The sequence below is a fragment of the Thalia democratica genome, chromosome 1, assembly GCF_965202585.1.
Source record: "Thalia democratica chromosome 1, ktThaDemo2.hap1.1, whole genome shotgun sequence".
NCBI lineage: Eukaryota > Metazoa > Chordata > Thaliacea > Salpida > Salpidae > Thalia > Thalia democratica.
Window position 1 is genome coordinate 41,364,834 of NC_139165.1, and position 14,185 is coordinate 41,379,018.

A 14,185-nucleotide genomic window follows, 5' to 3' on the forward strand; every position below is an offset into this window, starting at 1 on the left:
GATTTCCACTACTTTTTTGAATAGCTTCAAAATCACGCAAATTATTTGCATATTTGCTAATTAATTATGAATAAGTTATTATTATAAAATAAATTATTAACAAAACTAAAACGTGATGCAGATTTACAGACATTCATAACATTACATTTCTGCTTTGAAAATGACAGAACAAGTATGTATTCATCATTCAAAATTACACAACTTGGTTAAATAATGCTTCATTAAGCCATTTCAATGCAATTGCACCATCTCTGCAAATAAATATTTATATACTTATAAATTTAACTCTCTAGGCTTACTCTAATTTTAACTAAAGCAGCTCTTTAACAGTTTCTCATTGCATGATAAGGGAAGATATAAAATAAGAGTCAGCTTAATTTTATTTTTTATAAAAATATCAGGATAGACTTTTTTCCAGTTTTAGAATGTGATTTAGTTGATTGAGTTTCAATATTTTGGTTTTTATACAACCAATTTTGTTCAAGAACATGATTGTTATTCTTTTTAAAAGCTTATTTAAAGGTTTTTTAGCTTTGCTCTAGTCCAAAACTATTCTTAGAAATAACATTGTAGTTTTTGTTTTATATCTAAAATTGAGTCAATTGAGACTGATATTTTTTTACCATAAAAAAAAAATAATAACAATATCTATTATGATTTATTCATGGAAATTAGTAATTTATGTTATGGTAAGTATGAAGTTAGTCAATTAAAATCTCAAAAATACTTCCAAACTTTTTTCTATTATATATAAAGCTAACTAACATGCTTACATAAAATTATCAACAAATTTAGATTTATAATCTCAATTGAATTAAACTTTTAGTGTTGAATCTTCAAAAATAATATTTCTCATAAGTTTAGTGAACGTCTAATGCAGAAGCATACATATACAACCTTCCTTTTGATTAATAAAAAGAAAACCGATCAAGGTAAAAATAGTTTGCTTCAGAGACAAAAGAAATAAGTCAGGAAGATTCAGGGCATTTTTTTGCCTTTCAAGGTAGTTTTTTGACTAAAAAAGTTGCAAACCTGATAACACTTGCGTTTTTTTTAATTCAAAGTTTTTGACTACTGTTATTCAGAGGATCATGATTTCTTTTCCTATAAATCTAAAAATATTATGGTAAGTCTAGTCTTCAAACTAAGAAATGTAAACACAGTTTTATGTAAAAATATGTGTTTTGAAAATAAGATCTTTTTAAACATTTCTGTAATAATAGTTTTTGAATGTTTTTAAAAATGTTTAGATTAAAAACATAATTTTTACAAAATGATCATTAAAATGTATAACTATTTGTCAGCTCTTCAAAGAAATCTGACTTATTTAAAACTCTGAACAAATTTGGATAAGTTTTTCATACTAATAATTTAAACATTCATAATAGTTCAGGCTGTTTTTGAATTTTTGTTAAAGCATCTTGTAGCGTAGTAACTCTTTAAAATAAGGTAAAATTTTGTTAAAGTGATTCACCCCCCTATGCCCTTATTTTATTTTTATGCTTTTTTTTTTTAAATTGAAATGTTTGGTAGTCAACATAATTTTAAAACTTTAAAGTTGTAAAGTTCTATGAATGTGAGAATAATTAGCTAATGGAACTTTTAAAAGTTTTCCCTCAGTAAAGAGTAATTGTTGAAGTTTTCTTTTTAATACAATTTCTAATAAAACACAATTAATTTTTATAACACAAGTAGTTTTTCTAAAAAAGGTATCTCAACCTCACAGACAAACTTTCAAAAAATGATAAATGCTGCCAGCCTGTACAAGCTGCTGCTGGCATCTGCTGCCTACCTCTCCTGGAAGTTCTGCTTCAGGGACTTTTTCAGGAAGCAGTACCACATCAGGAAGCTTCCCTCATTTTCCAACGAGTTCAACAAGCTGAGGAAGAAGACAAACAGCAGCAGCGAGATTATCAAGCTGATAGTGCGGCTGACTGCAAAGTTCTGCGAGCAGGGTAAAGGCAGCATGTTCGGCTTGGTGTTCGGGCCTGTGGCATCCGTGTTTGCCATCCACCCCGACGCTTACTCCAACATACTCAAGGGCCATCAGCATCTCACCAAGGCTTCCAGGTACTTATTTTTGAACTAATTATAATATTTTTTTTTTAGTTGTAAAACATTATTTATTATTTTTCAAGTTCTGTAAAATTGAAAACAATTGTTTGTCTTTTTTTTATGAAAATGCTACTTTAAATAAAAAATTCAAAACTACAAACTAATTGCTTATATATAACAATTAGATTGAAAAAGTTTATAATTTTTGTTAAAGTTTAAAAAAATATTTATTTTGATGACAAAAGTTTTTTTTTTATTTATCTGTAATGGACTTATTGAATTCTTCTATTTTTATCTCTTGTAAATTTATTTAGCTTAATGTAAAAGTTTTTTAAATACATATGAATTGTAGATTGTTCATTATATTAAAAATTAAACATTATAAAAGTGTACACTACTACTGGTCATAACAATTAAGGCCATAGGGGGGTCTGACATTTTTTTTTACACAAATTAACTCTGGCTTTTATATGAAAGCTATAAATACAAACTACAAGCCTGTTTTTATAGAATTCTAAAATATCATTTAACTTTTGAGATGTTTTTTTTTCTTTAAAGTTTCCGATACAAATGTATGGACCGCAAATTTTTTGGGGTCAATTTTCTTGGAAATTTAAATATTCACTAAAAATCTATCTCCTCCTTCATTTTTAAGCAATCTTCTTCAAATTTTCAGGAAATGTCCCTTATATTAAAGGAAAAAATTAACTTTAGAATTTTAATAATGTAAAAAAATAAAAGTTTTTTCAAAAAAAAAAAAAGTGTTTTCTAAATTCCAAAGTAACATTGTTTTTTATTGTATAAAGATTAGACTCTGAAAGTTTGAAGAAGATTGCTTGGAAAATATAGGAGGAGAAATATTTTAAACAAAATAGTCTTTTTTTGCTGTTTTAGTTTTCCCTTGTAGGAAACCTATTATGAGGCCCGACTTTGACTAGTCATATCTCAAAAAATAATTTGTAATTTTTAAAACGATAAAAAGCATCTTCAAGCTTATAAAAAACTCTTTAAAATAAGATCAACTTGTAAAATACATGGTTAACCCCCCTATGGCCTTAATAATTTTGAAATACTATTTCAATCAATTACTTTTAAAATTATATTACTATTAATAATTTATTTTTACACTCTAAGTCTAAAGTATTATTCCATCTGTTTTAAGTCTTCATTTTGAAAAAATGATTTCTTACATACATAGTGCATGTTATAAACTATACAAAACAATTTTTGTGTCAAGTTGTTTATTTTTTTTTATTGAAGGCCAGTACCACAGTGAGCATTTAAGCGTAATTAACTTTTTGGGTCACTTGAAAATTAAATAATGTAAAGCAATACATTGTTAAGTATAAATAGGTTTCTTCTTAAAAAATTAATGCAAGTTTAATCCAGTCAATTTGAAAAAAAAAAATTACCCAAAATACTTATTTGATTTCTATGACTAAATGTATACATACAAAATGTGGTATCATGTGAGAGGGTTAAACACTTTCGCTTAAAACTAGAAAAATTTAATTTAAATACAATAAATATCAGTAAAGATCAATAACTTTCCATTTAAAACAACTAATATATATATATAACTTTTATATCATCTAAATTAAGTTCTGATTTTTTCAACTTTTTATTTGTAATATATTATTTTTTTTTGTTTCCCTACGTCTCCCCCTCTAATTTTCTTTTATTAATTTTGTATAATCATTTATTTATTTGGTTATACTTTTTTATGGATGTGCATTTGTTACTTATTTTTGTATGTACTAAGTTATCGCCTTTTATATTTAGCAAATAAGTTTAAACCTATTAATTTGTTTGAAGTTTTGTTTATGTTTATTTTTTGTGGAATATAAATTTTTTTTTTTCTGTTTTGTGTTTGAAGGGCTCAAGTTTTGATGCCTGAGTCTAACATTGCACAATATACAATATAATAATAATAATAATAATAAAATTGCTAAAAATTAAAGTTTGCAACATCTACACAAACATATTTATAGATATAATAATTATTAAACGTTTCTAATAAACAATTTTAAATATGTTTCAGTTCTTATGGTAAATCAACATAAGTTTTTTGAAAACTTAAATTAGTACTTGATTAATTAGTACTATTTTTGTTTTTTAAAATTGCTTTTCTTTTTTAACTCATGTGTTTTTATGGTCTTATAATTCAAAAATCCTTAAGGAAACTTCTATTAATTTTTTCTAAGGCTAGAGCACGTACAATAAAAACCTACCATAAAAAGTTTAAGGAATTCTAAGCTTTATTAATAAAACATTTTAAAGGTATTTCAACACACTTTTAAATAGTTTTTACGTTTCTATTTAAAGCAATTTAAAACTTTTCAAACAACTTATAACTCTGAGATTCAAACAATTCATCTTATTTACATTTAGACACTATACAATATTAAAAAATAAAACTAAATTAAGATTAGTAAAAAAAATATCCAAGATATTTTTGTGTAGGATTTGCAAGTTTTTTTTTAGACAAAAATTATGAAGGATTTTGGTAAATTTTAACTGAAAAACAGCAAAAATTTGTTTCATTTAGTCTTGCAGAACTTCTCTAACACTTACAACAGAGTAGAAACAAAACGGGTATTGAAAACTAACTATTTATAACACCTTGACTTTTTTTCTAATCACCATTTTTTGTAGTCAACTACTGTTTTCAGTAGTTTCAACTACACAAATTTTCATCCCATTGTGAGTAGTACCTAAACTAAGGAGTGACTAGGTTAATCAATATCTTTTTTTATTTAAACTTTCGTAGAAATACGTTTTAACCATTGTCTTAATACTCATTATACAAGGTTTACAACAGCAACACTGCCCTTTTTCTAAGCCATTTATTTACAACAGTATTAGCTTTGAAATAAATAGTCATTCTTCATTGATTTTGCCCACATGTTGCAAGTATCTCCCTTTTGGATAACCATGCTCTAAAAACGACATAGTGTTAATAAGTAATTAAGGCCATAGGGGGGTCCAACACCATTTTTTACAAAAATTAACTTTGGCTTTTATATGAAAGATTTAAGTACAAACTACAAGCCAGTTTTTATAGAGTTCAAAAATGTCATTTTACTTGTGAGAAATTTAATTTTAGTAGAAAATTTTCAATTCAAATGTTTAAACCGCAAATTTTTTGGGGTCAATTTTCTAGGAAATTTTTAAAACTACTAAAAATCTGTCTCTCCTCCATTTTTCAAGCAATCTTCTTAAAATTTTCAGGAAATGTTCATTATATTATAAGAAAAAAACCTTAATTATGAATTTTAATAATTTTAAATAATAAAGAGTTTATGACAAATTATAAGAAAAAGTTTTTTTTTTTCAAAAAAAAAGTATTTTTACTTTGAATTTTTTAAGTCCAAAGTAACTTTTTTTGTTATTGTATAAAGATTAAATTATGAAAGTTAGAAGAAGACTGCTTAAAAAATGTAGAAGGAGATAGATTTTAAATAAAATAGTCTTTTTACGCTGTTTTAGTTTTCCCTTCCCAAAGTGTACCTGTTATGCGGCCTGACTTTGACCTGTTGTTTCTGAAAAAATAATTTGAATTTTTTAAACGGTAAAAAGCAACTTGAAGCTTAGTAAAAACTCTATTAAATAAGATCAACTTGTAAAAAATATGGCTTACACCCCACCTCTATAGCCTTAAAATTATTTTTTATCAAAAAGTTTAAACAGTCTCTTGTTTGAAAACTTCAAGGTTTTATTTTAGGAACTATGTTCAATTATTTATATAAAGGTTTCTAATAAGTTGTTTTACGGATACTTCTGATAGTTCTATTGTTAGCTAAAAAACAATCAATTTTTATCTTATATCACTTTTACAAAATCAAAAGAAAAATTGAAACTTTTCTATCTAAATAATTTTTTGTTCAGCAAACATTGTTGCACACTTGTTAAGCTATTGCACAAATTTAAATCAATAAGTTTTTGTCAAACAACCATTAAATGAAAAGAAAATTTTGTACTAGAAAAAACTACTTAAAGAAAATAGGAATAAAAAATTCTAAGTAAAATTAAGGAATAAAATTTTCTAAAACTTAATATGTATAAATAAAACAAATGGGTAAAACAGGCAAAAAATCACAAAATTTTGTGGCAGGTACAAGCAATTGGAATCTTGGTTGGGCGATGGACTGGTCATGTCAACGGGTAAGAAGTGGCAGCAACGGAGGAAGATAATAACCCCCTCGTTCCACTCCAACATGCTCAAGTCTTTCATCGGGGTGATGAACGAACATGCCGATGTGTTTGTTGAAAAAATCGGTGCCAAGGTCAGTTGTTTGACAACATCAGGATGTTGAAGTAGTACCTGAAGCTTAGTTTGTTTCATCGCAAAATTTAGTTTTTTTAGTTATGATTTCAAAGGAATAATTTAAACTTAAACAGTTTATATATTAAATATAAAACTTAAAATCTATAATTTTAATTTTCAAGTAATCAAAACGTGAAATCTAATCTTATAGGTGGACTCGAACGAGGAGATAGACGTTGCCAGAATGTTGAAGATGTGTACACTAGATGTCATATGCGAGACTGCAATGGGAGTGAAGATAAACGCTCAGAATAACGAAGATCATCCTTACAATCGCGCCCTTGAAGGGTATTTGTGATTATTAGTTGTACTGCATGCTAGTGTTTATATATATATTTATTCTATTTGCAAACAAAGTTCAGAATAGCCTACTTTGCACTCATACAGTTTATATAAACTTTTAGAAGCATAAGTGAATTAATAAAAAGTTAAAGATTTTAACTTGAGTTAAGTTATCCTTAGAACTCATCGATAACATTAACAATTTTATTACTTTTAACATTAAAAAAATTATTTAATTTAGAGTGGCCGAAACCAACTCTGCGAGGAACAGATCACCAATGCTCAGGTTCGACTTCGTTTTCAAATGGACTTCACATTACGCCAAGCAGAAGCGGTGCCTCGAAACCGTCACCGACTTCACCCGCTCCGTCATCGAGGAGAGGAGGAAAGTCGCCAGGGTGAAGAACAGGATGTTCCTCGACGTGCTGCTGCAAGCCGAAACCGAGGAAGGCGGGAAGCTCACCACGAAAGAGTTGCAGGAGGAGGTGGACACGTTCATGTTCGCCGGCCACGACACCAGCTCCACCTGCCTCAACTGGACCGTCTACCTGCTCGGGAGGCACCCGCGCGCCCAACGCAAGCTGCAGCAGGAGATCGACGACGTGTTCGGCAGGAACTTCGACTGTGACGTCACGGCGGACGCGGCGCGGGAGCTGCGGTACGCGGACATGGTGGTGAAGGAGGTGCTCAGGCTGTACCCCCCGGCGGCGTTCGTCGGCAGGCAGCTGGAGGAGGACTGCGTCGTCGACGGGAGGTTTCTGCCCAAGGGCACCGACTTCACCATTTTTATCCACTACGCGCACAGGTATGATAAATTTGTATCTGTTTAGATATGTTGTTGTTTAACTGTTGGAACATTACCATTTTGACAATTCTGGCGTCTACTTTTAGAATTTTGAGTTTTTTATTAAAACTTAATTTGTTGAAAAAATCTTGGAAAGAATATATAATAAGATTGATATTTTTCGCAGGCACCCGGAAATTTGGACGAGACCCGACGACTTCCTCCCCGAACGGTTCGACCCGGACCACCCCATGGACGCCGACCGGCCCACCTTCTCCTACATTCCGTTTTCGGCAGGGCCGCGGAACTGCGTGGGGCAGCGGTTCGCCATGCAGGAGGTGCGGGTGGTGCTGGCCAAGTTCTCGGTGGTTTCCCACACGCCGGAGGAGGAGCTGGAGGTGAAGACGGGGCTGGTGTTCGAAGTGAAGGACAGATTGGACGTCACCATCACCAGGAGATGAGTGACGTCACCATCACCAGAAGATGTGTGACGTCACCATCACCAGAAGATGAGTGACGTCACCATCACCAGGAGATGAGTGATGTCACCATCACCAAAAGATGAGTGACGTCACCATCACCAGAAGATGAGTGACGTCACCATCACCAGAAGATGTGTGACGTCACCATCACCAGGAGATGAGTGACGTCACCATCACCAGGAGATGAGTGACGTCACCATCACCAGGAGATGAGTGACGTCACCATCACCAGAAGATGTGTGACGTCACCATCACCAGAAGATGAGTGACGTCACCATCACCAGGAGATGAGTGATGTCACCATCACCAAAAGATGAGTGACGTCACCATCACCAGAAGATGAGTGACGTCACCATCACCAGAAGATAAGTGACGTCACCATCACCAGAAGATGAGTGACGTCACCATCACCAAAAGATGAGTGACGTCACCATCACCAGAAGATGAGTGACGTCACCATCACCAGAAGATGTGTGACGTCACCATCACCAAAAGATGAGTGACGTCACCATCACCAGAAGATGAGTGACGTCACCATCACCAGGAGATGAGATTGTTACTTGAACGATAAATGTAATTGATTTGATGATTTTGACACTTTTTATTTAATAATCGTTGCTTATGAATTATGAACTTGTAGTATCTCGAACTTGTAGTTAGGATTAGATAGCTAAATAAAACTAAAGGAGAAAAAACTAGGGTAAGTTTTATGACATATACATTTTTCTACTAAAACGTTGGTGCTTGCGCAGTTTTTAAATTTTATTGATGTTTACAAACTTGTAGGTTAAATGTTTTTAATGTTTTTATATTTGCTTAAGTTTTATTACGTTGCTTATAACTTTTAAACTTTATAAACTATAACTAGCCTATTGTTTATGCATCAGTTTGCTAATTACACATCAGTAAATAATCAAATGATCTTAAATTGTTTACATTACTTCAACTGTGCTCACACTAAATTGAACTTTCTTTTATTTTCGGTGGTATCTTAAAAATGAAATTGTAGGTTTTTATTTGCGTCATAAGTTAACAGTTGATCATACTTGTGTCTGAAGTTAAAAATCTTTAAAAAATTTTTATAAAGGCCTGTGTTTCTTGTATTGTTTTTCTCATATTGCATTTTTTTGATGTCTGAAAACCACAAAGTTGTAACAATAATGTTCTTAAAACTTGTGTTGCATGTGACTATCAGCTGCTTGTATTTATTTTTTGCCATTTTTTTATTATGCTGTGTCTGAAATTTAGAGCTTTTTTTTTTGAACTATTTAGTTTAATGTATCAAAGTCTTGCTGTTTAACTTGTATGAACTATTATGAAAATGTTGTTTTGTTTTTAAATGCTATATTAGATTTTAATTTAAACTTTATAAATTTTGCTGTGTCGAGCTTTTATCAATAAAGTATATAAGTTCAACTGTGAAAATATATTACAATAATTTTAGTTAATTTGTTTGTTAAAATGTTTTTATGTAAGTCAGCTGTTATTAAAGTATTGTATAAACTTGTTACATGACTTTTCAAATTCCGAAAATTCAAATCTTAGAATGTTTTAAGGGCCACAACTCAAAAAGTTACATTTTTTTGTAAAATGTGTACGTAGGTCTAACTAATACTATTGTTTATTGAACAAAAAAAATTGCTAAAAGTATTTGGTTCTAGGACCTAGTGCACGAAAACCTATTGGTTATCGAGTCGCACACTTTTTGGATATCTTTGAACATATTGTCAAGGACAAATACCAAAATACTTTTTTTTTTTTGTTTTCAGATAAATGGTTACATGACGATTTAAATTCTGACAATTCAAGTTCTTAAATTATACAAATAAAAGACTGATTATCATACTCAAATTTTTGTTCAAAAGTTGCAACATTTAAAATAAGATAAAACAAGCATAGCGTTTTATACAAATAAATTAAATAAAGTAAGCAATTTTAAAGTGCTGTAGATTAAATTAGTTTCTAACCAACAGAAAAACTTTGAAATATTTGATAGTTTTTTTATAAAACTGATTTATATAAAGGAAAGTGTGTATTTTGCAAAATTTATTTTTTTAACAGTAAAAAACTTTTAAACTTTTTTATTCTATTATCTGTTTTTAAATTATTTTTGATAAAAGTAGCTTATTATTCAAAAAACCTTACAAAAATTTTATACTTTTAAAGTACAAAAACATTCGATCTACTACTTATTAACATAAATCTCAAAGATTTTACAACTTTAACAATAATTTTCTTTTACTATAAAGTTATAGAAATATAAAAATTTATAGTTTAAGGTTTTATAGCATGGACCGAAAATTTATTTCATTTTAAAAGAAAATCTTAAAAATGATAACTTATAGCAATGATTATATTTATTTGTTTATTTAATTGTTCAGTTAAGTAACACTGCATTTAAAAAGTAATAAAATATTTATAAAAGTAGTCACAAGTTTAAATTTTTAATTACGTTAAAACAAATAATTTAAGAACTAAAATGATTAAGTAATTATCCTAAACTGAAAATAATACCTTAAAAAATTTATTTTAATAATCTTTAAGTAATTTAGTAAGTTTTTATTAATACGAAAATTTCAGCATATCGAAAAGTAACAGTGATATTCGAACGGATTTTTACAGTTTTTGTATAATTTGTAATTCTAATTGTTTTTATTGTAGAATCTCAGTTTTAAAATTTATTTGCAGTGATACTTAGTAACTGTCAGAATTAAAAAAATTTAATTAACATTCACATATGTCTGGCTATTTTAGAAAAATATATATGGTTTTACACTAGTTTATCTTAACTAATCATAAGAGCAAATTTTCGTTTTCAGCAATCAATTTCTATATAGTAACGACAGCTTATTAAATTTTACAAAAATCAATTACTCAGTACCAGGGGCGTAGCGTGGGGAGGGACACTGCCGCATGCGCGCCACCTGTAATGTATTATCTTTATCGTTTAAATATTTAGTTTCCCTCCTTAAATTGTTTGTTTTTTAACTATGTTTATGTAGCATTCAAAAAGTTAAACGACCTTTTGAATACCAAATATACATAGCCGGATTCCGGTGCGTAGAGATCATCGTGTACCGGCTTTGATGAAAAACTACATAATTTATTTTTTTAAATTCTTCATAATAATTTAGAATCAAAAATAACGCAGCTATTGTAGTGTCACGTAGTGGTATAACAGTTATGATTGATTTTTTTACAAGGAAAATTGCTAACACTTTGTAAAGAAAACATTTACAAAATCTATCTTATCATGATAATAATTCAAGAATAAAAAAGTTTGGTTGCAGCTAAAACAATTTTCGTGACCATTTAGACTATTTGTGTTTATTTATGATTTTTCATGTAAAAATATTTTTTATTTATCCTGTTTGATTTATACATTTAGTCTTTAAGTTTTAATTATAGTTATTCACAAACTAATACACTTATTAATTCATGCTTATTACAACAAGCTAAAAAAGTTATAAACTAGAGAGAAAGAAAAACAAGATAAGTTAAAATCCATAGGTAAACAAATATTTATACTAAGTTTTTTTGTGTTAGACTCCCTGTTTTAAACAAACAAAGTAGAATTCAACTTGCGTTTAAGTTGTTAAGAATTAAGCAAGACAGTTTATTATCTAGTATATTATAAATTGTGTTTTAAGGATGAACATTTTCTTGTTAATGTATTATTTTAATTCGAGCCATATTGTAATCCAAACGAAAAGAACTAATATAATAATTAAGTTTAAATTACTTTACTATGGACAAAAACTTTGTTTAGTTAGGACTAGATAATATCTTAAAGCAAACATTTATACAATAAATGAAAAACGAAAGTGTTAGCATTATATAAAAACATAAAAGGATGTTAGCTAACAAATAAATGTTAAAATTAGATCTTAAATATGTCTACTATAATTTTCCATGTTTTCCCTATTTTTCAATATTTGCCATATTTGCAATATTTTGCCAGACTTGCCAGTATTAGTATAATAATATTTATAGGTAAAATAAATAGTATCTATAACATTTAAATTCTAAGTATCTCCCTATATTATAGTTTAAACTTAAGTACTAGTTATATATTTAAGGGGTTTATTCCTTATAAGATAGATGATTGTTATTTATATTAGGGTTTTTATAATACTTGGTCGAGTTAAAATTTATAAACTTTACATAAATTAATAAAATGTTTTTACTAGAACAGTTTTCAACAGAGTTTTTCAAACTAGTTATGGCGTTTGTTTAATATTAACTTTATATCTTAAATGGTGACAAAAATCACACTAAAGTTATCCGAAACACTATAAAGCTATAACTAAAATATCTTTGAGTTTTTGTTATTTAAGAAACCGATTAAAGACGAAGGTTTGTCAAACACAATTTAAGAAATCAACCTTTGAGGCAGTTCCTTAAAAGACTCTTTTACCTTTTACTTTTTCGAGTTGTCTTGCGTTTACAAAGTTTTATCTCCTTAAAATCTTGGTCAATTTAAAGGTATTATTCATTTCATGATAGAAATTGGTTAAACCAGTGTTGTTTTGTGTTATTACCGAATATATCATCTACATATTTTTTTTAGAATAGAGGTCAGTTTTTTTAATTGTTTGTAATTGTTATTATTATTTTGCTGTGACAGAAAATTTGCTAGGATTGGGACTTTTAGAAATATTACAATACCGCTTATTTGTTTTTGTCATTTTTGCTATATGGGAAAATATTTTGGAAGCACAACTGTAAAATTATTCATATTATACTTTTAGTAATTTTGGTTACTTTGAAAGTTTATTTAATACTTGTGTCATAAGTTGTAGTTAAATGACTTTGATTAATCATTTTAGTCCAAGTGATAGTTGTAAGGGTGAAGACTACTGTGATGTGATAGTTGTACCATTGCAATATACTGTGATGTGATAGTTGTATTGTGGCAATATACTGTGATGTGATAGTTGTATTGTGGCAATATACTGTGATGTGATAGTTGTATTGTTGCGATCTACTGTGATGTGATAGTTGTGTCGTTGCGATCTACTGTGATGTGATAGTTGTGTCATTGCGATCTACTGTGATGTGATAGTTGTATTGTTGCGTTCTACTGTGATTTGATAGTTGTATTGTTGCAATCTATTATGGATGTGATAATTGTATCGTTGCGATCTACTGTAATGTGATAGTTGTAATTAATAAGTTAAGTTTTTTAAGTCAAATATACAAACTTAGTGCGGTATTTTGTAATCCAAAAACTCTTTAAAGTTATATTTTTGATAAAGCCCTAATAAAATAATTTACTTTGTATATTTTTAATTATACTTGAGATAGAAAAGGTTTTTTTTAAAACTCACTTGTCGCTCTGTTTAAATCCAGCTCGGTTCAACATATTAAAGCAGCTAGCTAGATTTTTGTTAATTTTTAATTAATCTACATTTAGAATATTGTCCACGTGGTTTATACTACATGTCATCAAAACTATGTCCATGACTAGGATTCTTAAATTATAAATAAAACGATGATTCAAGTATTCAAAGGAAGTAGTATACGTTTGAACTTAAATTTACGTACATAAAAAGCGAATGTTTAAATACAACGTCTAATATTATAAGCTTTTATAAATTAAATTAATATTTTTAAGAAAACACTTAATTTTGGTAAAAATCTGAATAAAACAATAAAACAAAGATGTATACAACTCAAACTTATTTTAACTAACTAAAAAATAAGAATTTTTTGGCGGATTAACCCAAGACACTAACCTTTTACGAAAAAAAGTGCACTTGTATTTACAAAAAATTCAATAATTAGTTAACTGTTGCTGAATGTTTGATGTTTGATGAACGTTCGAATGATGATGACCAAGTATATAATGTTGAAACTCATCTTTTTTAAGCTTTGTATTAAAAAAAAGAAGCCTGTTTTATGTCAAATTCACAAATGTTTAATGAAAGTTTTAACATTAAATTGTTCGGTTTTATATATATAGAAAAGTTTTGCGGTACTTAATCTTACTAATTTATCATATAACTTTTATTGCGTTACGCCGTTTCCCTGCCGAGCAGTTTATCAGACGTTAACAAAGGCTGAAATACAAAAATATATAGAGCGATGAATTAGAAAATAAAATTACATATAAAAGTAAGATTAAATTTAAGCTAAAAGTTACCATAAACATGTTGTTTCCAAAAGTTGAATTAAATTAAAGTGTAATGTATGTAATTTTAATTTTAGTATTCTATTAACTATACATTGTTTAAATCCATTTTTACTTACTAA

General features: G+C 28.7%; 1 protein-coding gene across 1 annotated transcript; it reads left to right on the plus strand.

The window, feature by feature from the left end:
* Positions 1-1,082: 1,082 nt before the first annotated feature.
* LOC145849128 (cytochrome P450 4V2-like) lies at positions 1,083-8,180 on the plus strand. The gene is made up of 6 exons (XM_082954222.1): positions 1,083-1,126; positions 1,727-2,070; positions 6,170-6,341; positions 6,534-6,670; positions 6,906-7,469; positions 7,636-8,180. Exons 1-6 carry the CDS (start codon positions 1,124-1,126, stop codon positions 7,907-7,909), a joined length of 1,494 nt encoding a protein of 497 aa, XP_082810348.1. The 5' UTR covers positions 1,083-1,123; the 3' UTR covers positions 7,910-8,180.
* The last annotated feature ends 6,005 nt before the right edge of the window (positions 8,181-14,185 follow it).

Coding starts and splice junctions, on each gene's coding strand:
- LOC145849128 (XM_082954222.1), top strand. Junction 2,071..6,169: donor CATCTCACCAAGGCTTCCAG/GTACTTATTTTT, acceptor ATTTTGTGGCAG/GTACAAGCAATTGGAATCTT. Junction 6,342..6,533: donor TTGAAAAAATCGGTGCCAAG/GTCAGTTGTTTG, acceptor CTAATCTTATAG/GTGGACTCGAACGAGGAGAT.